At 31.9% G+C, this 24,490-nt stretch overlaps 2 protein-coding genes across 3 annotated transcripts in view; both read left to right on the top strand.

Moving 5' to 3' along the window:
- Positions 1-6,270, top strand: part of LOC127711428 (MLX-interacting protein-like) — a 35,258-nt gene extending 28,988 nt beyond the window's left edge. The window contains exon 18 of the mRNA XM_052217479.1: positions 282-6,270. Coding sequence (XP_052073439.1) covers positions 282-397 — 116 coding nt within the window. The 3' untranslated portion in view covers positions 398-6,270. The remainder of the gene's footprint in view (positions 1-281) is intronic.
- Positions 6,271-12,294: 6,024 nt separating this feature from the next.
- Positions 12,295-16,298, top strand: LOC127711348 (uncharacterized). 2 transcript variants are annotated; one of them, XM_052217376.1, is made up of 4 exons: positions 12,295-12,432; positions 12,651-12,738; positions 14,861-15,046; positions 15,991-16,298. In XM_052217376.1, the coding sequence occupies exons 2-4, from the start codon at positions 12,681-12,683 to the stop codon at positions 16,143-16,145; spliced, it is 399 nt and encodes a 132-aa protein (XP_052073336.1). In that variant the 5' UTR covers positions 12,295-12,432; positions 12,651-12,680; the 3' UTR covers positions 16,146-16,298. The 2 variants fall into 2 exon arrangements, with proteins under 2 accessions (XP_052073336.1, XP_052073337.1); XM_052217377.1 differs by having other exon boundaries at positions 12,306-12,432; positions 12,642-12,738.
- The last annotated feature ends 8,192 nt before the right edge of the window (positions 16,299-24,490 follow it).

The following is a 24,490-nucleotide window of genomic DNA, read 5'->3' as shown; positions in this document are numbered from 1 at the left end:
TCCTCCTTATAATCTATATTAGTGGAATACTGAAAGTACATAAAAGAATGTTCAATAAAAATTAGTACAGAAATACTGTGGATTCATAATTATTCATGGGATATCAATATTCATGATTTAGGGGAAACACAAATTTAAATGTTCAATGAAATAAAAATTATATTTAGGTTTGTATGCAGACGTTGGCAAAACAGCGAAATCAAATATTCATGTAAATACAATTTTCTTTCAAACCACGAAAATAAATGAATCTACAGTTAAGTTCAACGATTTCATTTCAGATGTGACTAACGCCTTGACATCACTGAGTACAACAACCAGTATTCTATCTGATCCCTCCAAACTGCCTGAACAAGCTACTAAAGCTGCACTCAATCCTAAATCTGAACCTCGGTGACCAAAGGACAAAAAGGGAAGATAACCCTTAAAAATAGTGCTTTCAAGATGGCTGCTTCAAGCTTTTTGTTGGATATGCAGAAACATAGTCTTGAGAATTACCTTTGTACTTAATGAGAGAAGTAAAACAGGGTTGATTTGTGTAGTGTTTGATAGTAAAGTGTTATATTGGAATGGAAATATAAAAAAAAAAGTCCTGTATCAGGAATAAAACGTTGTTATTTTTAAAGATTAATTTGTAAATGACACATAAGACATACAAAGGTTAGTGTTTTCCTATAAGTAGGACCTACATGTATGTATATTATTATAGGGTTTGAGTGTTGTTATGAAATATTTATATGTGTGAAAATGAAATCAAAATGTAGAAAGTATGAAGTATTAGTTGGTAAATCCATGTACAACCAAACCTGTTATAAAGGTCACCTTCATTAAGCCAAAGCCTTTCTTGTCTGTCACCATCATCTTTTCATACTATAGTTTATATACATATGCATTTTGAACCTCAATTTAAAGATCACCTGAGGGTGACCTTTATATACAGGTTTGATTGTACCACTTTAGATTTAAACTTAGTATGAAAGGCTAATTCTTTAAAAGCTAGAATTAAGTATCCAAGAAAATCCATTGTACAATGAACCCTGTCTAAACTGAACTCATATGGAAAGGTTAAAAGCTTAGCTCATGTATTTTAAGTCAGATCATTTATCTGAATCTAAATCTCTAAATTTTCTAAAGGCTAAAAGCTTAGCTCATGTATTTTAAGTCAGATAATTTATCTGAATCTAAATCTCTAAATTTTCTAGATTTTATTTACGTATGAAAGTAACTATATTAATAGTTGTTTGCCCTTAATTTGTATGAAGTGGAAGTTCATCTCATTTGTTGCTATACATTTGAAGTTTCATTTAAAGGAATGCTTGCCATACAGTATGGGAATTGGTGCCATAAAATTAGGACCAGTCAAAGTATCAGTACCTAGTCAAGACAGTCATAATCAATTCATTGGTCTGTGATTACATTTTCGTGTGTTACCATTGATTGTGAACTAACCCCTTTTGTAGTACCTTTTAAATTGTTTGTACAATGACACCTTCCACCTGTTTTATGTTGAGTTCTGTTTTGACAGGACTCATTGTTGTTTATGATAGATATTGAATATATGAGGGTCTAGATGGGGGATCCTTCATTTCTGTATTCTTTATTTTTTTAGGTCATTTTTCTGTATTCTTTATATTTTTTGCCCATTATTATCTATTCTTTATATTTTAGCACCCAATTATTCGCTATTCTTTATTTTGTTGACCTGTTTTTCTCTATTCTTTATTTTTTTGCCATTTATTCTGCATATTTTGCCCATTATTCTCTATTCTGTAAACCCCATCCAGACCCTCATATATGTTTTTTTTTTTAATTTAGATGATATGAAATGTATATTTTTTATGAAATATTTATTTTGGATGGGTTTAATTTAATTATATAATTAGAGACTTTGTTATAAAAATTGTCACACATTTGTCTTTGGTGATTAATTGATGGATGATATATAATTGTAAGATTCCATCTTGTGATGGAATATTGTAAAAAATAAAATTTAAATGAAAAATTGACCTTTTTTTTTCAGAGTTTTTCCCGAAACAGATCCTGGTTAGGTCTGAAACTGGGAAACTCTTAGAAATTTTACTTTTTCGGTGAAAGGTTTTGTAATTTCCACCAACTTGATTTACAGGATTGATTGTGGTTCCAAGGAATAGTTATAACGCAATACATTTACGTTTGTACCCTGCATTGATAAAAAAATTACCCAATCAGATACAGCTAAAAAAGTGGATAATGATAGTTTCTTTTTAAGAACATTAAAAGAGGGCTATCTTGACATTTTCATATGAGAAATAAATTTATAGTATTATCCTTTTGTATGACCCCGGTAATGGTTTGTTCAGTGATCGGATGAATTATAGCTTTAATATATAAGTAAATCACCAAATCATAATTGTATATATATTTTATTCAGTATAGTAGAACTCTTTCTGTCATCAACTTGAGTGTATATTTTTTTCACATGTAATGTATGAATAGGGCAAATATTGTAAAAAGTAGTTTTTAGCAGATTAGAAAGACATGCACTTCTAAAAAATGTTACATAGCTAAGTTTCACTCATGGAATTTAATTTATTTATTCATTAAATTTCTACTTTTTATAGGACCGCTGAAATTCACTATGTCCATTTATAAACTGAATTAATCTGAATTATTAGAAAAGTTTCATAAATTAAAAAAAATATTCATAATGAAAGCTAATCTTCAAAATTTGAATGAGACAAGTTGTCTAACATCATCACAATTTAAGTTCTTCAACAAAAATGTCCTATTAATGATGTTGTCAAGATGTTTTCTGGAAATCTCATCTTTTTTACTGTAAGATGACTTTACAATTTTTTTTTAAATAAAACTTTGAAATTGTTTTTAGGCATCATAAATTATTTTTAAAAATAAGATATCATTCAATATTGAAACTTATCTTTGATATTGGAAAAAAATAGTTGTCTAGCATTAAAGCAATAAAGGTTCTTCATTAAATATGCCCTTTTTGTGAGAATTTGGTTGTTTTTTTCATTACTAACACTGGTGATCTCTACATTTGCAATATACTTTAAAATTAATTGCTTTTTTGCAATTGTCCTCAAAATAGTTTACTTTCATCTTTATACGACCGCAAAAAATTTTGCGGTTGTATATTGGTATCACGTTGTCGTCGGCGTCCTATGAAGACATTTGGTTTCAGAACAATAACTTTAGTTTAAGTGTATGGATCTCTATGAAATTTAACCAAAAGGTTCAATACCACAAAAGGAAGGTTGGGATTGTTTTTGGGGGTGATGGTCCCAACCGTTTAGGAATTACAAAACAAGCATTTTTCTAGTTTCAGGACAATAACTTGTGTATAAGTATTTTGATTGCTCTGAAATTGTACCACAAGGTTCAATACCACAAGTAGAAGGTTGGGATTCATTTTGGGGGTAATTGCCCAAACTGTTCAGGAATAAGTGGCCAAAAAGGGTCTAAAACAAGCATTTTTCTAGTTTTCAGACAATAACTTGTGTTTAAGTGTATGGATGTCCCTTAATTTGTACCACATTTTACAAAAAGAAAATTTCTTCAAAATTAATTTTTTTGGACGGGAGGGGAGGGGTCACTTTTTTTTTGGGGGGGGGCAATTTTTTTTCCTCAAAAGAAAATTCTCTTCAAATATTTTTGGAGGGGGGATAAAAAAAAATTTTTTTGGGGGGGTCAATTTTTTTTCCAAAGAAAAAAATTGGGGGTCACAATTTATTTTGCTAATTCTTTGTATATAGTCTGAAAACAGATTTACTAAGTATTGCACAACAGCACAGTGTATTGCACAACAGCAAGAAATCTTCAATTGAATATAAATTCAAATCATATAACCAATTTCAAGTTCTTTGACTACATTTATTCTGTGTCAGAAACCTATAATGTGTCAAATATTTAAATACAATCCAAATTCAGACCTGTATCAAGCTTGAGTATTGTGTCCATTTTTGCCCCAACTGTTCAGGGTTGGACCTCTGAGGTCGTATCCAGCTGTGCTCGGCGAAGCAGTTTATTGTAAGTTATAGCAATGCAATTTTGAAATGAATAATACTCCTTTTTTCCATGAACCTCAAATTTAGTTAATGCTTGCCCTAAATCATTGAATAATTATGATTTATTACATTTATACATATAATGAATTTAAAGTTTCAATTTTCTGGTAAGTTTTAAATGATGAAGTTTATTGTCTGAATGTGATCATTGTCGGGTGGGATTCCATTACATAAGGATAAAAAGTTAGAAGTCACAAAAACACTTGAGTAGACATAAACTACCTTTCCAGTGCTCCAGCACTTTGATTTAAATTGTAGCATCAAATCTGCTACTTGTAAGCCATTTGATAATATGATTAACCAAGAATCTGCCTTTATAATTCTGACTACCGTGGAAGGCAAGTATATACAATTTTTAATTTGAAACTTTAAAGATACAGAATTGTATTAAAAAAAATACGTGTTACACCTTTCAAATTGAACTTCCAAGCAAGGTTACATTTTCTATGTTTTGATATACAACATTTTATAGGTTGCAAAATTTTAGAAATCTAAATACGGTTTAACTACAGATAAATTGATTAGATTATAGAATGGCAAATTCCATTTTAAATTCACTGAGGGTCGTTAAAGGAGGGGTATTTATGTGCACAGAATTACTGGAAATAAAATGGCCATTTCACAATGAAAAAAAGCTTGTTAAAAAGCTTACACATTGCTTTATTTTTTTTTATCAATTTGCACAAAACATATCAAATAATATTCTTCAAGCCTGTAAACAAGTGAAATTTGACATTGCAAACATGTTGCATAAAATAACCCTTTACAACAGACTAGAGCTTGTCACTTTTTTAATTGGCATTATTTCATGCACATTTTATATATTAACTACCTCTTTCAAGTTTTATTGAAATCCAGCTTATTATTTTGGAGTAGATGCACTTAGATTTGTATACAATTGTTCATTTATTCTTAAATTGTGAATTACATAGACACTTTCAGACACAAGTTAATCCCTCAAGATAAATTGAATTTTAATAGACCATGAAAGGGGAGTTGCACCTACACAGGACAGAGTGATTCCTCTGTATACCCTATCATAAACTTTTATTATACTTGTTCATGTTGAAACTTGGTTTTACTGAAGATATTGTCCAATGCCTCACTCCACCTACTTGCATTATGTTTAAAATCTGTGAATGCTGTAAAAGTAATTAGATCATAATATATTGTGCAATATGTACTTTTTCAGAATTAGTTGGGTGGGTTTACTATTAAATGTCTGTTTTATTTTGGTTAATTAAAGCTGTACCCTGAATCAGTTTTTCAATGCTTCAATCCTTTTGTACAGCGGCAGATTTATTAGGACATGAATCAAAAATTAATGTAAAATGTTAGTTCTAATCATGCCAAAAAAAAAGAGGCAAAAATAATTTAAAAATCTACATCCCTAAAAGCATGAACATGTACCTGTATTTCTCTAATTCTAAGGTGATTAGTTCTTTTCCTGACCTTTGATTTTTTTTAATCAACATTTGGTTCTTTTGATCTCAGTTCTTCATTGGTCAAAATTTAATTATAAAAAGAAATTTTCTTGCTTTCCTCTGAATTACCGGTTGTGACGTCTCTTAAAAAGAACTTAACTTTTTGCGATCATTGGAAAAGAATGATTAAGTTTGTCTAAAAACCATTAGAGAAACAGATTCCACCACCAAATCCCATGCAAAACAATATTTCTCAACTCTTGACAGATAAATTTTAGATACTTAAAAATGCTCGACTAGCCTTATATTTTAAATTTTTAAATTTAACTGTCTGGAATGAAGAAATATGGTATCACACTTGATGTAGTGATAGAATCATATATATTTATAGCAGCTTTTTTTCTTTATCTTTTCATTGATCTTAGACAGGTTCTTTTCATTTCGCTATTAAAAGATCTTTAAATCACAATTTATTTGCTCAATTTTGTTCAAGTCACTTAGTAGTATATACATCATGATAAAGATTTTTGTGTCATATAAATAGAATATGTATGTGGCATTCAGTTTACGACCATCTTCATGCATTTTTTTCTGTGTCAGAATAGTAAGTCAGTTTAGTTTTAATGTTTATAGTATGTTGTTTAAATTATTAGCTTGTGTAGTGGCTAATAAGCATGTGCTGTTGTTTATTGTATATTATTGAAGTGACATTAATGATCATGTGTAAAGAATGTGTACATAAGTCACATGGTGTTATAATATAATAAAATATACTATAGCCATTTGTAATTCTATCATATTCAACATGAAATGGGTCAGAAATATTATTAGTACAATGGACATTTTATTTGAAGACCTAAACTTCTAAATTTCTAAACATTATAAAAATAAGATATGGTATGATGCCAATCAGACAAATATCCACCAGAGTCCAAATGAAGTGGATGTAATAAAATGTCACTGTACAGCCTTTAACAATGAGCAAAACCCATACTGTATGGTCAGCTATGAAAGGCCCTGGCATGACAATTCAAAGGAGAAAACTAACGTACTGATTTATGACCAAACAATTCAAAGCTCATCATAGGTAAGTAGATGATTGCATTGTTTTGTCAACAAAACAGTCATCATGGAAATTATCAACTGACTCCTTATAGAAGTTATTGCCTCTGAATGATGATTTTTATCCATTTTTCTGTCAAAAACTATAGGTGTTAGAGAGAAATTTTATAAAGTAAAAAAGATCAGCAAAATAATATCTACACGTCAGTCAACATGGCCAAATTATCACACTAGTTATATGATAGATTGTCGTTCAACACTTTAATAGATTGGTATAAACTGTAAACAGCAAAAATGATTATCAATACAAACCCTACAAAAAAATGCCACAAATTAATATAGATCTACAGATATGCAAACATTAGGATTGCCACAAAGGAAAAAAATAAATATCAAAATGGCATATTTATTACCAGGTGAGTGATTCAATGAGCCTCTGGTTCCAATTTCCACCAAATTTCAGATGACTTCTTATATACAATGGATAGACAGAACCTTTAAACAGCAATACAACATCTACAAAAATGCTAATTTGACCGAAACCATCAGATTACTCTTTCTTTGAGTCATTGCCCTTAAAAGACAATTTTTGACTAATTTTTGTGTTAAGAACACAGCAAAAATGATCAGCAAAAAGTCCAATTGATCAAAACCATTTTAGGAGTAATGGCCTTTAATGACAATTTTTTTTACTAATTTCATGTTTTTTTTACAAAAAAAAAAGATGTGGTATGATTGTGGTAAATGAGACAACTATCCTTATAAGACCAAATGAAGTAGATTTAAGCATCAAAGATCACCGTAGGACCTGCAACACTATCTGCCTTTTACTAGTATATCAAAACTATAATATATTAGTCTATAGGCAAAATCTGCAAACAACAAAGATCAATCAAAAATACCAATATGACCGAAATCATCCTTAGTTATTGGTGTTATTGCCTATCAATGACGATTTTGACTAATTTTTGTAATTTTGTCTGTAATATTGAAAACTATAATGTGTAGGCAGAAACTGAAACAGCAAAGTGACCAGCCCATAACAAGATTCTTTTTTTCTTTATTTAATTTCTGCTTTGCCCTGCATTTAATTGGAGGCTTTTCGTTCTCATCATCCTCCTGTCCCCTTAAATATCAAGTATGGTAATCCCTAAGGTGTATCAGTCAATTTAACATATCATCTCCACGCTTTTGGCAATGGTATGGCAGGCATTAATTCAGTGAAATACGTTGATATATAAAACTAGAGGCTCTCAAGAGCCTGTGTCGCTCACCTGTATTTACTGATGCTTTGGAAACCATGTAAAATAAGGTTAAAATCATAATAAATAGTATTAGATATTAGATATTATAATGATATCTAAGATAATAACAAAAAACTGCAAAATTTCTGTAAAATTACTAACTCAGGGGCAGCAACCCAACAACGGGTTGTCAGATTCGTCTGAAAATTTCAGGATAGATAAATCTTAATCTGATGAACATTTTTGCCACCTGTCAGATTTACTCTAAATGCTTTAGTTTCAGAGATATAAACCAAAAACTGCATTTTACCCCTATGTTCTATTTTTAACCAAGTCGGTCATGATGGTTGGAAGGCGGGGTCATCGGACAAATTTTTTAAACTAGATGCCCTAATAATGATTATGGCCAAGTATGGTTAAATTTGTCTCAGTAGTTTCAGAGAAGAAGATTTTTGTAAAAGAGTACAAAAATTTACGAAAAACTGTTAAAAATTGACTATAAAGGGCAATAACTCCTAAAGGGGTCAACTGACCATTTTGGTCAAGTTGACTTAATTGTAGATCTTACTTTGCTGAACATTATTGCTGTTTACAGTTTATCTCTATCTATAATAATATTCAAGATAATAACCAAAAACGACAAAATTTCATTAAAATTACCAATTCAGGGCAGCAACCAAACAACGATTTGCCTGATTGGTCTGAAAATTTCAGAGCAGATAGATCTTGACCTGATAATCAGTTTTACCTATGTCAGATTTACTCTAAATGCTTTGGTTTCAGAGATATAAGCCAAAATCTACATTTTACCCCTATGTTCTATTTTTAGCCATGGCGGCCATCTTGGTTGGTTGGCGGGGTCATCGGACACATTTTTTAAACTAGATTCCCTAATGATGATTGTGGCCAAGTTTGGTTAAATTTGGCCCAGTGGTTTCAGAGGAGAAGATTTTTGTAAAAAGCCAACGACGACGGACGACGACGAAGACGACGGACGACGACGAAGACGACGGACGACGGACGACGGACGCCAAGTGATGAGAAAAGCTCACTTGGCCCTTCGGGCCAGGTGAGCTAAAAAAGGAGATGGAGTATGTTTGCCAATGAGACAACTACACACCAAAGTTCAAATGAAGTGGATGTTAGCCATTTATCAGTCTGGCTTGTGTCGCATGACCTTGACCTTATTTTCATTCTCCGATAATCAAGCTTTTTGGACGCTTCTCGGCGTGCATACCAAGTCAACTTTCTGTTTGGAGAATATGCAATCATCTGTATGATATATGGCTTTTTGCATTGAACCCATTTTTTCATGATTTTCATGATTATGGCTGTATCTCATAATTATTTGTGTTTTCTTATGAACTAAAGGCCTTGAGATGCGGGATATACGCCATGGCGACATCAACTCAATGATGAAAATAATCTAAAACACATTTAGAGGGCAACAAACCGTCTTGGACTATAGATAGGTGTCACATCTAGAGGGCAACAACCCGTCTTGGACTATAGATAGGTGTCACATCTTGAGGGAAACAAACTGTCTTGGACTATAGATAAGTATCACATCTTACAAAAGGTACATCAAAGAGCATTTTATAAGAAATAAGTACAGAAAAAATGTATAACAAAAATACCGAACTCCAAGCTAGGTAAATTCAAAAAGTGGGAAGTCCATAAAACTGGCAAAATTAAATGTTAGACTTTATCAACCAACGGAACGAATGGCAAATAACTGTCATATTCCTGACTTGGTACAGGCATTTTACGAACAAAATGGTGTGTTAAACCTGATTTTATAGCTAACTAAACCTCCCACTGGTATGACAGTTGTTTATAGTTCCGTGTTATTGACAAAAGCACTTCACTTTAAAATAAAAGAATAATAGACAAGTATAAATATATAGTATCATACTGTATCAGAGTTTTCTTAGAGTTACTGAAAACAAGCTTAACTTGTGATTTAAAATCATGCTGTCACTCATATAAACAAAAGTAACACAAAAAAGAATGTCATACAGTATCAAAGCAGGTGCGCCCCCTTAAAAAAATGTAATTTATAGGTAAAATTACAGAGATTTTTTGGCAATTTTTTGGTCAAAATATAGTCTTCTTACTCATAATTCGAAAGAGCGCCAATCCTTAATATCAAATTATGGATTCACGCTTGCTAAGTATACTTGCAGTTACTCAATCTTAGAGTGCATTTGTTTCTAACCCGAAATATTGTCATCGATGAACGTTAGGCTGCTAGAAAAAAATACATCGTTTAATGACCTTTATCGACCCCGCGTAGTGAGACACAAATAGATTACATACAAGCACTGTAAACAAACAGTTAAAAGTGCAGGAAATTAATGACTAGGAGTTTGCGAAAACAACACGTGCTCGAATTAGTTGAACGACAGATGCAGAAATAAATGCATCGTTTATACGTCTCAACGATAAACGATCAATAACTACGCGGCTATTTTGCGCGTACATCGTTTATGTAAACGATGTCAACGTTGACCAAAAAATGTAAGAAATAAATTTCTCTAATTTTTGTGCTATTTTCACATTTCTTGATCGGTGTGAGAAAAATATTTCTCCTCACTAGTGAAATATCTGTTCTCGGCAAATGATTGGTCGAAATTTAATTATGACGTTAAATTTTCTTGGTTTCTTCTGAATTTCCCATTGTGACGTCATGAAAAAGGGCGACCATGCCTGATGACGTCACATATAAAGAACACAACTTTCTGCAAATCTTTGAAAAAGGAATGATAAAAATCATTAGAGAAACAGATTCCACCACTATAACTCGTGTATTACGATATTTCTCCACTCTCAACAGTTAAATTTTAATTTTTATAAACCAATATTATGCAAGAGTCCTGAAAAAGGCGACCATTCCTGATGACGTCTTATATAAAGAACACAACTTTCTGCAAATCTTTGAAAAGGAAGGATAAACTTTGTTCGAAGAATCATTAGAGAAACAGATTCCACCACTATAACTCGTGTATTACGATATTTCTCCACTCTCAACAGTTAAATTTTTATTATTCAAAAAGTTCGACAAGCCTCGCGCTTTAAATATTAGAATTTAACTGTCTCGAGTGGAGAAATATCGTAATACACTTGATGCAGTGGTGGAATCTATACGGATTAAACGACTATGCGCGTAATCGTTTACATCTTAGGTAAGAAACAAATGCGCTCTTAACCTGGTGGTATGAATTCATGCCGTTCAACACTGTGATATCAGTTGTTATACTTCATAGAAGATTTCATACATCAACCCTTATGTGCAATATATGCAGACAGGATCATGTGCAATGCCTAGAACAATGAACAACATGAGTTCACTACATAAAAACAAAAGGAATCGCATTTCAGTATTGCTTCAAAAAACGAATTGGTTCATCCAAATATATCAGTTGCACTGATTGAACAAACAACATTAAATTGTAGTCGCTATCAATAAGTTTATTAAGCCAAAGAGAAATGTTTGATGAACAGTTTTCTGAACTAGTTATCTTCATGGCCGATAACCGTAAAACATTGGATGCAATACATCCCTTTTTATTAACTCGTGCAAGCGGAATTCCCGGCCGTTGTCAAGTTTAAATATTATATATTTTTTTTTTAAATGGAAGGAAAAATATGCATTGCCAATTGTATAAGAGTCTTATTGACTTTAGGTAATGAGTAAAATATGATGTACGATTGATTCTGAGACAGAAGATACCAAGGAGACAATCAAATATCATAATTTGGAAAAAACAGACAATGCCTTGGCCAAAAGAAAATGCCGAAAACAACAATCTACAAACATAAGACTACATAGAAAAAAGTACTTTTTAAGTCATATAAATAATTAAGAAAGACTGGAAAGTCCAGACACGCACGCAAAAGATATTGGATATATTAATATAAGCAACATAGGCTCCGCTGTTAAAACATGCGAGTCAGTGATACGATGTGCTCTGTATGGGTATGCATAACCTGCTCTGCGTGTCGACATACAGGACCCACGGTATTGCAATTGCTGAAACGTCAGTGCGAATTCAGGGGGCGTAAAGGACTTAATCCTCCCATTTGTTTGGAAAATGTGTCATTTTTAGCATAAAACATAAAATCGTTTAAAAAATCGCCTCGCTCAGCTCGGCAGTATATTTTCCAATTCTGGTAATTACGACCCCTTTCAAAAATCCTGGATCCGCCATGAACGTCTATCTCTTGAATTTACGCTTTCTGGTCGACCCTTGGTGTTTTTAAAAGTTTCTTCTACTACGAAGGGATATACATCTAAAATAGTACATTTATTATTATTTTTTTTAATGCAAAGAATGGTGAAATAAGGATGTCTTTGGTTTATAGTTATCTTTTAAACCAAATCAATCATTTAATGTTCAATACTTAGTCGGCTATAGTTAAACATACATAGTTGGCAATCATACCACGTACATCTCCAGTTTTTATTTAGTAATAAATTAACATTCTTCTCTTAAGGGCGGATTCTAACAGGATGCTTACAACTTATGATACGAGAAAAGGGCATTTTTGAGGTATTATAAACTTGATATCAGCCATTAATGCATTCTTCTAGTATTATATAACTTTACTGGTTTACTGACTCCCGTAACAAAAGAGGTAAGCGACTTTATATGTAGATCTCTCAAGGTTCAAATCTCACAATTTTCATTGACTTCGGTTTTTTTTACATTTGTAATAAACCAACTTCATTTTTAATTTGAATGAAAATCATTGTGACCTTTCATCTGCTTAACACATTTAACAGGATTTACGCTTAATTTGAATATCTAACAATGTGTTTATTACTATTTATACAGTAATTATAGATGTTTTAGGGTTATTCATCGCAAGAACAAAGCTACAAGATGTTGCGGATTAGTTTGACCGTCATTGTAGTAATTGTACTGATCGGAATATCTTACGGTAAATACTATACACTTTTTTTTAATTGTTCACTTAACAAAAAAATGGTTGTCTATTATGATTTTTCCTTTTTACTTGATATTCAATTTTGAATTGTTGTTCATTTCCGAACTTTAATTATGATGTGATTTGATTGCTAATGGGACAACTTTCCACAATAAAATTAAAACAAAGACTGATTGAGAATTTGAAAAATTAAAATCATTTGATATTTCAAATAAAACAAAAATGTTGAATATGTTTTATATACTTGAATGGCTAAGTTTTGCTATACAACACGTGTACACAGTCTTTCTTTTAAAAGAAAATCCATTATTTTATCAAAATCTCCAAAAATGTATTGCTATTGAAATATTGTCTTTCCGTACTCCGTATTCAACGACATAACCATGCCATCGTTAGTTAGAATTTCGGCAACCACACAGCACAAGTGCGAAGGAAATCTGTAATGAAAGATAAGGTTAAGCTGGGACATAATATACTGACATTAGTATACTGACATTAGTATACTATTCCCAGGGTAAACAAATGTGAAAAGAAGGTATTATCAATCGATTATGAACGAAAAATTTGAATACACCAAATCATTTAACAACTGTTATGACATATTTTATTAAGTTTAATTAACGAATTGGAACGAATTGGACAATGTAATAATAATAAAAATAATAATCATCGCTCTATAATTTCATTTTTATCCCGTGCTCCATTATATAAATGGTACACAGAGGACTTAGTGCAGTATATCTACACGCATAGGTTCATTAGTTTCCTTAACATTAAAATAACCAGAAACTCCGACGGTTTCATTTAACTTTATGGGGATCGTTCAATTTTCTCTATCCAAATAGCAATTGTGAGCTACAATTTAAAAGACCCATAAATAGCAAAAGTGAAACAATTCAAAAAAGGTATAATTTAAGTAAATAACATAAAATCAGAAACTCGTATGGATGACGGTAACCAAAATCAACCACTATTCTACAGGCTCATGGTTTTGGCAAGGTTTGGCGCAGGTACTTTAAAAATGTAATGGGGTTAAAATAAGTGTAAGTGCTCACCCCCTCCCTTTTAACAGGGAAAGTGGTGTTGTAGCACAAATTACATTAGAACTCAATGTAAACAAAATTGAAGAGATCTTGACTCGTTAATTAGATTACAAAATTGAAAAAAAACTCACAAAATGAATGAAGACAATAAGTACCGAGGTTAGAATACTAACAGTTTTAAAAAGCTAGTTCAAAGCTAATAGACCATGTTTTCCCAGACTAATATCAATCAGCACACCCCTGATTGATTTAGAAGGAAAACATAACAAAGCACTCCGATAAATACATGACCTCGGTGAGCAATGCCAACGTATAAGTATTGACAGGATAGGGGACCAGAAGTTCTGATAACTGGGTGGCGACATGATACAGATCTACAACTTTCAAATGAACATAGGTACTTGGGGACAGGACAATTATTTTTAGCTATCCCCCTTTTTTTCCAAAATCCGTTATTTTTTTCTTAAAATTTCAATTATTTTCTGATTTTTCTTTAAGTTATTATAGTAAAATTATGAATTGCCAGTAAAATTATGAATTGCCAAAGACAAAATTTAATATAACAAATATATAAACAAAAATATACTAGAAATATAATGTATTTACTGTTTATCAATTCCTATATATTAATTGTGTATGGGAATGTCTCTGGTGTAAATGTCCACGGTATAGATATTACATGGGTATTTACTGAGGTCGAGTTTTTAAGTCTTTGTATGATATTTGACCCTTCAAAAAACCGAACCTGCGACCTCGAAACTCGAGACGGACGAGTTACCTCGAGACAACTGAGATGGTTCCGCGATAAATGAGGTGAATGCAATGAATCTAAAACGGTTTCACTTTTGATTAAGGCAACAAAAAGAAAATGAAATTTGATGCCATTTCTTTCTGAGATTCCTTTCACAATATATCCCTGGTTGAACTTTTCTGATGCATAAGCTCATTTTGAAACTTCTTGTCAATGGCGCTCGAAACCAAAATTATTAAATCACAAAATATGCATACATAGTCTTTTCAAATTGTAAATATTCCGATTTTATGGTTATGTTGTATATAGCTTATGTTTACAGGCAGAGAACAATACGGAGATTACTGTGAGAAGTTTGGTCTAGGTGAAATACAACCTCCCATATTCAATGGAGAAAGGTTTTGTCTGAGTGATAGAGATTACAAGTATTGCAGGAGCTACAACTGTCCAACTCCAGATTGTCTTCACCCATTGACACCTGCTACTGGAGTGTGTCGGTATTGTGAAGGTACTATATAAATATTAAATGATAGTTATCTGCAAGTTAGCATGGAATGATTGATAAAAGTGTTTAGTGTATTTTGCACGACAAAGATCCAAGTTTCTTGGATATTTGTATAGGAACCGATTGTCAATATGTCTACATGTAATAAACCACTTGCATGTATTCGAGCTACTTCACTTTTATTACTGAACAAAAAATAAATAAATTCGGGTTTATGTACGATATCATATTTATTTTAAAAAAAACATACATATTCTAATCTAACTTGATATCAGTTGCGTTTCTTTCAACAGTTCTGTATTGAATTAATTTTATTGTTAAAATGAAACTTCAAAATGAAATGTCAAATATAGGGACGAATTGGAGTCTAGGAACATAATGTCATATACGTGGTCCTAGGGGGGGTTTACAAAATAGAGAATATTGAGGAAAGAATAGAGAATTAAAGACCAAAAAAAAAGAATAAAAAATAGTTGTAAAAAGACTAGAGAATAATGAGCTGCCAAAATATGAAGAATAAAGAATAATGGGTAATAAAATAAAGAATAGAGAAAACTCGACTAAAATAACAAAATTGAGAAAACTTGCCTTAAATAAGAATATTGAGAAAACTTGCCTAAATTATAAAGAATAGAGAAAAGTTGCCTAAAATAATAAAGAATAGAGAAAACTTGACCAAAATAATAAAATTGAAAACATTTGCCTAAATTAATAAAAAATAGAGAAAACTTGCCTCAAATAATTAAGAATGAAGAAATAAAGACCCTCCATTTATATTTAACACGTGACAACTTAATCAATAAGAGACACGTATGTCTGCAAAAAAGAAGATCCTCTCTCAAGTATTCTTACAATGGCATAGCTTGTTTGTATGTGTGTTTGCTTACAAGTTTCCCCTGAGCATCCACATTGTAAACTCTTATATACTACGTATACTTTCATTGCAGGTAAATGTAGCTACGGTGGAACAATGTACAATATTGGTGGATTTTCAATCAAATGTCTGGATGGATCAAACTTGTGTGCATGTAGTAGAAACAATCGGATTCTCAAAACACGTACCGCAGCTTATCCAAGAGATATGTGCTTTAAAAAAACATGAATAAGTACATATGAATTTGTGTGTTTGAAACTGTAATTGAAATATTTAAGATACACACTTATTACTTTCGTCAAACGATCGAATAAATATATGTATAGTCACTTAAGATAAATGAAAATGTATTGAAATAATTATTAAATATACTAAAAATCAGTATAGGATTTAGAAAAGTTAGACTGAAAAATAAACTATTTCCTTGTCCTAAGTACCTGTGCTTAAAAGGCAGACTGTCTAGGTTGATCTCCAAATTTTTATTTTGGTACAGCTGGGTTGCTGTTTCACTGACTAGGACATACATTATATCTTCCATTCACTTGTGCCCCACTGCATGCTTGTTTTTAATGTGACTTATACCAAATCCGTTGGAGGTATAGCCCGTGAGATTTAAGTCTGGGAAGACATGGTAAATCTACAAGTTGAAGTTTGGTTTTGAACTAGCTTTCAGTAATATTGTGATTACCAACACAACTTAATAAATATGACACACACATGCCTGCAGAACAGGCAATCCACTCTCAAGTATTCTTACAATGGCGTAGCTTGTTTGTATGTGTGTTTGATGAAAAGTGTTCCCCTGAGCATCCACGTCGTCACAAAATAACTTATACAAAATGTGGAGCATCCACTTCCATTTATACCTTGCTACACTTCTAAAGAAATATATAGTTCGTAAAAAACATACATCGCAACCACAATTTTTGCCAGTTGGGCTAGTGAGGACCACAATAAACAACTACTACGGGGGTGTTTAACAATCTTGATTACCGATGAGGGTCTCGCACGGTAGGTTAAATAAACAAACTGACATTTTGTTCTAAGTCAGGCTATGTGGGCCATGTGTTGTTCGTGGTTGTTTGTCTTTCTTTGAAAGTCTTTTTTGTCAGAGAATTTAATCGTTTGTGGTTCATGTGGTCTATATTGTCAGAGAATTCAATCGTTGGTGGTTCATGTGGTCTATATTGTCAGAGAATTCGATCGTTGGTGGTTCATGTGGTCTATATTGTCAGAGAATTCAATCGTTGGTGGTTCATGTGGTCTATATTGTCAGAGAATTCGATCGTTGGTGGTTCATGTGGTCTATATTGCCAGAAATCGATCGTTGTTGGTTCATGTGGTCTATTTTGTTTGAGAATTCGATCGTGGTATATTTTGTCAGATAATTTTATCGTGGTCTATTTTGTCAGATAATTTGATCGTTGCTTAACGTCTCGTCAGCCGGCTAAACTTATAATTAAGGAAATACAGTACTGTAGTTTACAGTTATTCTTTCATGTGTGCAGTTGACTTAAGATCACAAGCACTGTTCACTAATGCACTGATGGTTGAACAAGCTTTATTTGATTTTAGTTAAGAATAATGTGATATGCAGATACGTATTGCAAATCGTATTCCATTCAAAGTGCCTTGTGCATGTTGTGCTAAATGATATTACAAAAGTCGAATGCTATTTTTATATGTAGTTATTGATAGGAAGTTGTCGCCTTTTAACTAGTCTTGACATGGGAAGAGGATAACTATCAATTTATTATGTCCCATGTAAGACTTTTACAAACAAGAATAGTTATACATAACCAAACAAGGCTTACATTTCATGCATCCGTTTAGTTTATCAAGAATGCTCAGTGTGTGGTAATATACCAACAAAATACACTGATATGCAGCTCGGATAACACTGGTGAAATTAAGTCACTAAAGCTAATTCAGTGTACATTTACCGGTCACCGATGAGATCCTCCTGCTGTCCATTTCCATCAAATCTGTCAAACGACTTCTTATAGGCATTATTGCCCTTGAATGACGAATTTAACAATCTTGTTCATCCTTTCTGTCTACTATCTAGAAAACAATAATAGATACAAACTTTAAAAAGCAAAAATGATCAGCAAGACATGATCTACAAATAAGTCAAATGGCCGAAATTGTCAATTACTCCTTATAGGAGCTATTGCCCTTGAAGATGATTTTTATCAATGTTTGGCGTTATTGTCTATTATTTTGAAAACTATAAAAGATAGAGAGAAAATTTGAAAGCAAAACTGATCCACAGACAAGATCTACAAATAAATCCGATGGCTGAAATCGTTTGTCTTCTCTCTATAGGCGTTTTTGCACTTAAATGACAATTTTTACCATTAGTTTGTGTTTTTGCCAATTATGATTAAAATTATAAAAGAAAGATAGAAATTTAAATAGCAAAAATGATCAGCACATAATTCAAGATGTTAAGATGGCCGAAATTGTCAGTCAACTCTTTATAGGAGTTATTGCCCTATAATGATGATTTTTATCCATTTTGCATTTTAGGGGAAAACTTTGGTGGATTATGACAGGATAAAGAAGAACAGCAAAACATAAAAAATGAACAGCAAAACAAGATTTACAATTAGGTGACCATAGCCGAAATTGTCAGTTGACTCATAATAGGAGTTATTGCCCTTAAAAATTACAATTGTTAACTAATTTTGTATTTTGGCCAACAACTATTTAGTTGATAGAAAGAAACTGCAAACAGTAAAAATGATCAACAAAAAACTTGTTGTCATAAAATATCTTAGTTTACAATGTTGGAGATTGGCAGTAGTTGAAGTAACACTGCTTATAGGTGTCAGACCACCAATTAAAAGTCCCTATCTGTTCAACCAAAATTTGCAATTTTCACAGCTTTCTAAATATTTTACCTTAAGTTTAACTTCATAGTAACCGGTATATCCTGAATTGTACATGTATCAGCTTTCTACATGCCAATTTTTAACATACCTTTAAAATCATAAAAGAAAGAAGAGGCCTCCCGAACAGAGGTACCACTAAAAATAACCCCTGGTTTTCTGGAAATCTTAAATTAGTATACTATGGAATGCATTAATTATGGCAAGCCGTTCTCGTCAAAACTATGTTTAAACCATTTTTTCGAAAAATTTACACTGAGAATTAAAAAAATCACACTGAGATTTAAGAACCTAAAATAACACACTGAGAAATCGAAATTACACACTGAGATTTTAAAATTACACACTGAGATTTCAAAAAATGAAAAACACACACTGAGAATTTAAAATTACACACTGAGATTTTAAAAAGACACACTGAGATGAAATAAATTGAAAAACACACACTGAAAATTGTTAATTACACAACTGGATTTCAAAAATACACACTGAGATTAATATGCAAATTATTAATGAATATTCACGAGATGAATAATTCAACAGATTAATATCTTGGTCTCCCGAACTCTTGTCATTTTAATGAAATGCGGTTCCTACGACCAACATTCGTAATAAATTTCAAGACTTAACAACTTTTTTTGCTAACCAGTCATATTCATAAGTTTGTTGCCTATAATTCAGATTATTACTAACAGTATATCGGGATTTTTTGCTTAAAACTGTTTAAGCATGGTCCCTTTTCAAAAGTCTTTCAACTGTTACCCTGATTTTGCAAAGTAATCTTTTATATTTTTGTTACGTTTATATGCTAAAATAGGCACTTGGGAAAAAAATTCACTGCATTGTTTGTATTTTTGCAGATTGTTCCAATGTTTTCTTATAATTTTAATAAAGTTTTTCACCATTTGGTTATATTTTGTAATGAGAGTAAGTGGGTATTTTTCTTGTTCTATTGGTCTTTAATAACGTAGTTTTTCTATACGTTGTATTTTTAATGTTTTTTATAAAACATTTAGCGCCAAATTGAAGGACTAACGAGTTCTGTCCCCTAGTTGTTTTAAGCTTGTAATAGATTCAGATTAAGTATGCTAATTAGATATGTGCGCATAAAAAGTGCGCACAAATCTCAGTGTGTAATTTTAAATTCTCAGTGTGTAACTTCAAATTCTCAGTGTGTGTTTTTCAGTTTATTTCGTCTCAATGTGTCTTTCTGAAATCTCATTGTGTAATTTCAATTCTCAGTGTGTGTTTTTCATTTTTTGCAATCTCAGTGCGTTTTTATGAAATCTCAGTGTGTAATTTTTAATTCTCAGTGTGTGTTTTTAGGTTTTTTAATCTCAGTGTGTTTTTTTTTAATTCTCAGTGTGTAAATTTTTCGAAAAATGGTTTGTACATAGTTTTGATGAGAACGGCTTGCCATAATTAATCCTCAATGTTGAATGCAAACTCATAGACAAGTAAATTTTGGCTCAAAATGGTCTTAATATATTTCTCTTTGCAAGATGAAAATGACTGTAAAACCCTTCTTCTTTCTTAGTTTAAGTTTGGAAACACAACAAGAAACTTTCATTAGTATAAAGAACAGTTACTTACTCGAGGAATAATGAAAATAACACTTTTAATTATTAATTTTAATTTTATGGCATTGTCTCTAAAGGAAAGAAAACTTATACATAAAAATTATGAGTGTAGTTTATTAATGTATTTGAATATAATTGTATTCTAGTTAGTATTTGATTGTAAGTGTTGGTAATTAACAACCTATTAAGTTCAGTTTATAAAGTTTTCCTTTTTCTTTACTGTCTACTTCAGTAGTAGTTCCTAAGTACAGCATACAAAATTGCCCTACCATTGCAAGGCTTATGGAAAATGGAGTTTGCACTATCCCATTGTCTGTAGTGCTGATGTATGTCATCAGCTGTCCTGAAAAATTTAAGATATGGAAAGTGCTACTGTTCATATCCACAACAATGACATTGTCAGCAGGAGTTGTTGTTAGGTCACTTGGTTTAAATGGTATATCGTCAGTGTTGATGGCTGAATGTCCAGAATAGGTATAAATTATGTCTCCCTGTCCCAGTACTACCACGCTTCCTTCACCTTCATCAATTGAATTAACAACAAAAATGTTTTCATTGTTAGTTCCAGTAATTCTAAGTGGTAAGGTAAATGAAATACCTTTAGTCTGGTCCTCACCGTACACCATCTCATGATTCCCTTTATGGTCCATTAATATCACCATGCCTTTGTCTTCTGTATCATTCACAGCTCCTACTATCACCTTATTTTTTCTGGTTACATAAATAGATACTGGCTGATATGGATCCAAATTATAAATAGTGTCTACAACTTTATTTGTTCCACTTCTGATCTGTTTCAGTAAATGTGGTCCTTCAATAGCTAAAAGTAAATCATTACCAGGAGTAATTGCCATGCCATTAATGTCAATGTTAAAACTAGATATCACTTTTAGCTTATTTCCTTTACATTTTACTTTCTGCAGTCCTGTATGAGAAGTAAATAATCTTATTCCTTTTTTATGATCTCCATCACCAATCCACAATGAATCATCTATGGATATAGCCAGCTGAAAAACATCGTCTAACTTGGTTTGATATTCTTCAACAAGAGTTATATCAACATTAGCAGGATCCTTGCTGGAAGGTGATGTACTACCAATATCTTTGCTTGAGAGTGATGATGTACTCCCTATATCCTTGATCGCTATAATCATATGTTCCCCAATAGTTTTGATTTTTGGATGAATGTTATTCTTACATACACTACACATCAGTAAGTCACATTCTAAACATTTCCAAGAGATTTTAGGATCCTTCTCACATAATTGACACAGAATTGGAGATTGTATTCCTAACTGTGGTTTGGATAAAGCCATATTGAACAGAACAGAATTTTATTTGTGTAAAATCCAGACATATATTGTCAAAAATAGCTTGTTTGTACCACTTGGTTTTTACTTCCTAGTTGAGAAGGGTTGAAGTGTAGAAAGATTTTAGATTTGAACATACATATGTAAACACGTTTGAGCTTTCTAAAAAGCTGTGGACTGCTTCGCTTTATCCTAATTTAAGGTAATATGTGTGCATGTGGTTGTTGATTTAGTATTGGAAATGTGGTATTTTTAGATATTGATTGATATAAAATGGATTTACTTTAAGAGTGTGCGTTATACACCCATGCTTTTTTTAAAAATTTGGTTCACTTTACTTGTTGAAAATTAAAACATTTACAAATAGACACGATTCTGGAGGTGTGCCTAGATTGGCAGAAGTAATAAAATACTGATAATGCATTTTTGTAAACATTGTATAGGAACATTGTTTAGCAAAACAAATTGTGCATATTGCAGATTAACAAAGCAAAAACACGTATTAATAATTGATATTTCAATATTGAATTTCAGTGTGCAATATATCCGTTATTTCCTGTTCAATCCCTTGATGAACAACAGGCACAAAGTTTGAATGAATTATTGATTTAGAGGAAAATATAAAAAGTAAGACAATATGCATTGCATGTATAGATCAAGGTTTTCCTAACAAGGAACATGTTTATTTAGTTTCACAGTAAAGTACCTTAATCAAAACTTTAACCTGAGAAACTTTGTCATTGACAAAGTTCAACTATCTACCAAAAGAGCAAATATTTATAAAAATCAAAACCCTGACCACATGCACACCTTTAATATATGTACAAGCAGCCAGGTAGGTGAAAACTTCCTAGCATTCAAACTGTAGGAGGAGTCTTCCGGAAACGCTATGCACCTTTTATGTAAGTAAATACTCAAAAAAATGACAAAGTTCAACTATCTCCCAAAAGAGCAAATATTAATAAAAATCAAAACCCTGACCACATGCACACCTTTAATATATGTACAAACAGCAAGCAAAGTGAAAACTTCCTAGCATTCAAGCTGTAGGAGGAGTTATCTGGAAATGCTATGCACCTTTTATGCAAGTAAATACTCCAAAAAATGACAAAGTACAACTATCTCCCAAAAGAGCAAATACTAATAAAAATCAAAACCCTGACCACATGCACACCTTCAATACCTGTACAAACAGCAAACAAAGTGAAGACTTCCTAGCATTCAAACTGTAGGAGTTATCCAGAAATGCTATGCACAACTTATGCAAGTATATGTATGCTCCAATAAATTGCTTTGCCAAGCATAGCTGGTTACAACCGCAGAGGTCCAACCCTGAACAGTTGGGGCAAAAATGGACACAATATTCGTGCTTGATACAGGTCTGAATTTGGATTGTAATTAAATATTTGACACATAATAGGTTTCTGACACAAAATAACTGTAGTCAAAGAACTTAGAATTGGTTATATGATTTGAATTTATATTCAATTTTTTGGCTTTTGTGCAATACACTATGCTGTTGCGAATTGACCCCCCACCCCCCAAAAAAAAAATTACCCCCCCCCCCCCCCTTTTTTTTGCTTTTGTGCAATACACTAAGCTGTTGTGAATTGAACATTTCTGAAATCTGAAATGAGAAAAAATTGTCCTCCCCCTCACAATTTCTTTTTTACCCCCCCCCTCCCCCCCTTCTCCAAAAAAAAAATTCTTTCCCTCAAGATATGGTCATAATCTCAATTCAAATTTCCAATGTATTTTGCAACCATAATTACCCATTTAAATATATCATAAAAGTCTTAAAATAGAAAATGACATACATAATCATGGCTAAAATTAATATATTAAATATTCCTTAATCAGCTTTTTTAAATAGTAACTTCTAAAAATAAATTGACAGCTAATCACCTCAAGACAATACACCATTTCTTTATACATAATTTAAAAGCAGTGTAAGGGAGGTAATCCAAACATTACATTGTACTTTTTTTTAATTGTCCATTAAACCAGGAAACCCTTGTTTTTCCCCGTTGTGTTTAAATTTCATAGATTTCTATTTACATTTACTTAAGCTATTGTCTGGAAACCAAATGTCTTCGGACGATGAGGACGTGATACCAATATACGACCGCAAATTTTTTTGCGGTCGTATAAAAATGACAAAGTTCAACTACCTCCAAAAATAGCAAATATCAATAAAAATCAAAACCCTGACCACATGCACACCTTCAATATATGTACAAACAGCCAGCAAATTGAAAACTTCCTAGCATTTAAACTTTATACATAATTTAAAAGCAGTGTAAGGGAGGTAATCCAAACATAACATTGAACTTTTTTTTAATTGTCCATTAAACCATGAAACCCTTTCAGTTGCGGGGGCATAAAAACTTTAAATCCGAAACTTGAAAAACAAGCCTTTTTTAACAATAATATAACAAGACCAATATTAGAAACATTAATGTTTTTAGTTGAAGTTTTCAACAGATATTGAGCAAGAAATGGCGTTAATGCATATTTGCACAAGAGAATATATAATATTTTTTTATTCACTTTTCAACAAAGATGACAATAAAAGACTGTACTGTTAACTTTGTTTAGAACTGATTATTTTTTTAATGATTTTTAAATGTCAGTAAACAATGATACAATAACTGATGTCCTTAGTGATAACTTATAGGAATTCTTCTATAAATCTAAAAAAAGTAATTCTATTACAATAGCTACTTTTATGGACAACATCTTCTTCTACAGGTTAAATCTGGTGCATATAACTGTGGATTCATTATTAG

This window comes from Mytilus californianus, unplaced genomic scaffold (genome assembly GCF_021869535.1).
Source record: "Mytilus californianus isolate M0D057914Y unplaced genomic scaffold, xbMytCali1.0.p SCAF_8, whole genome shotgun sequence".
Classification (NCBI taxonomy): Eukaryota; Metazoa; Mollusca; class Bivalvia; order Mytilida; family Mytilidae; genus Mytilus; species Mytilus californianus.
This window is presented reverse-complemented; position numbering and strand designations above follow the sequence as displayed.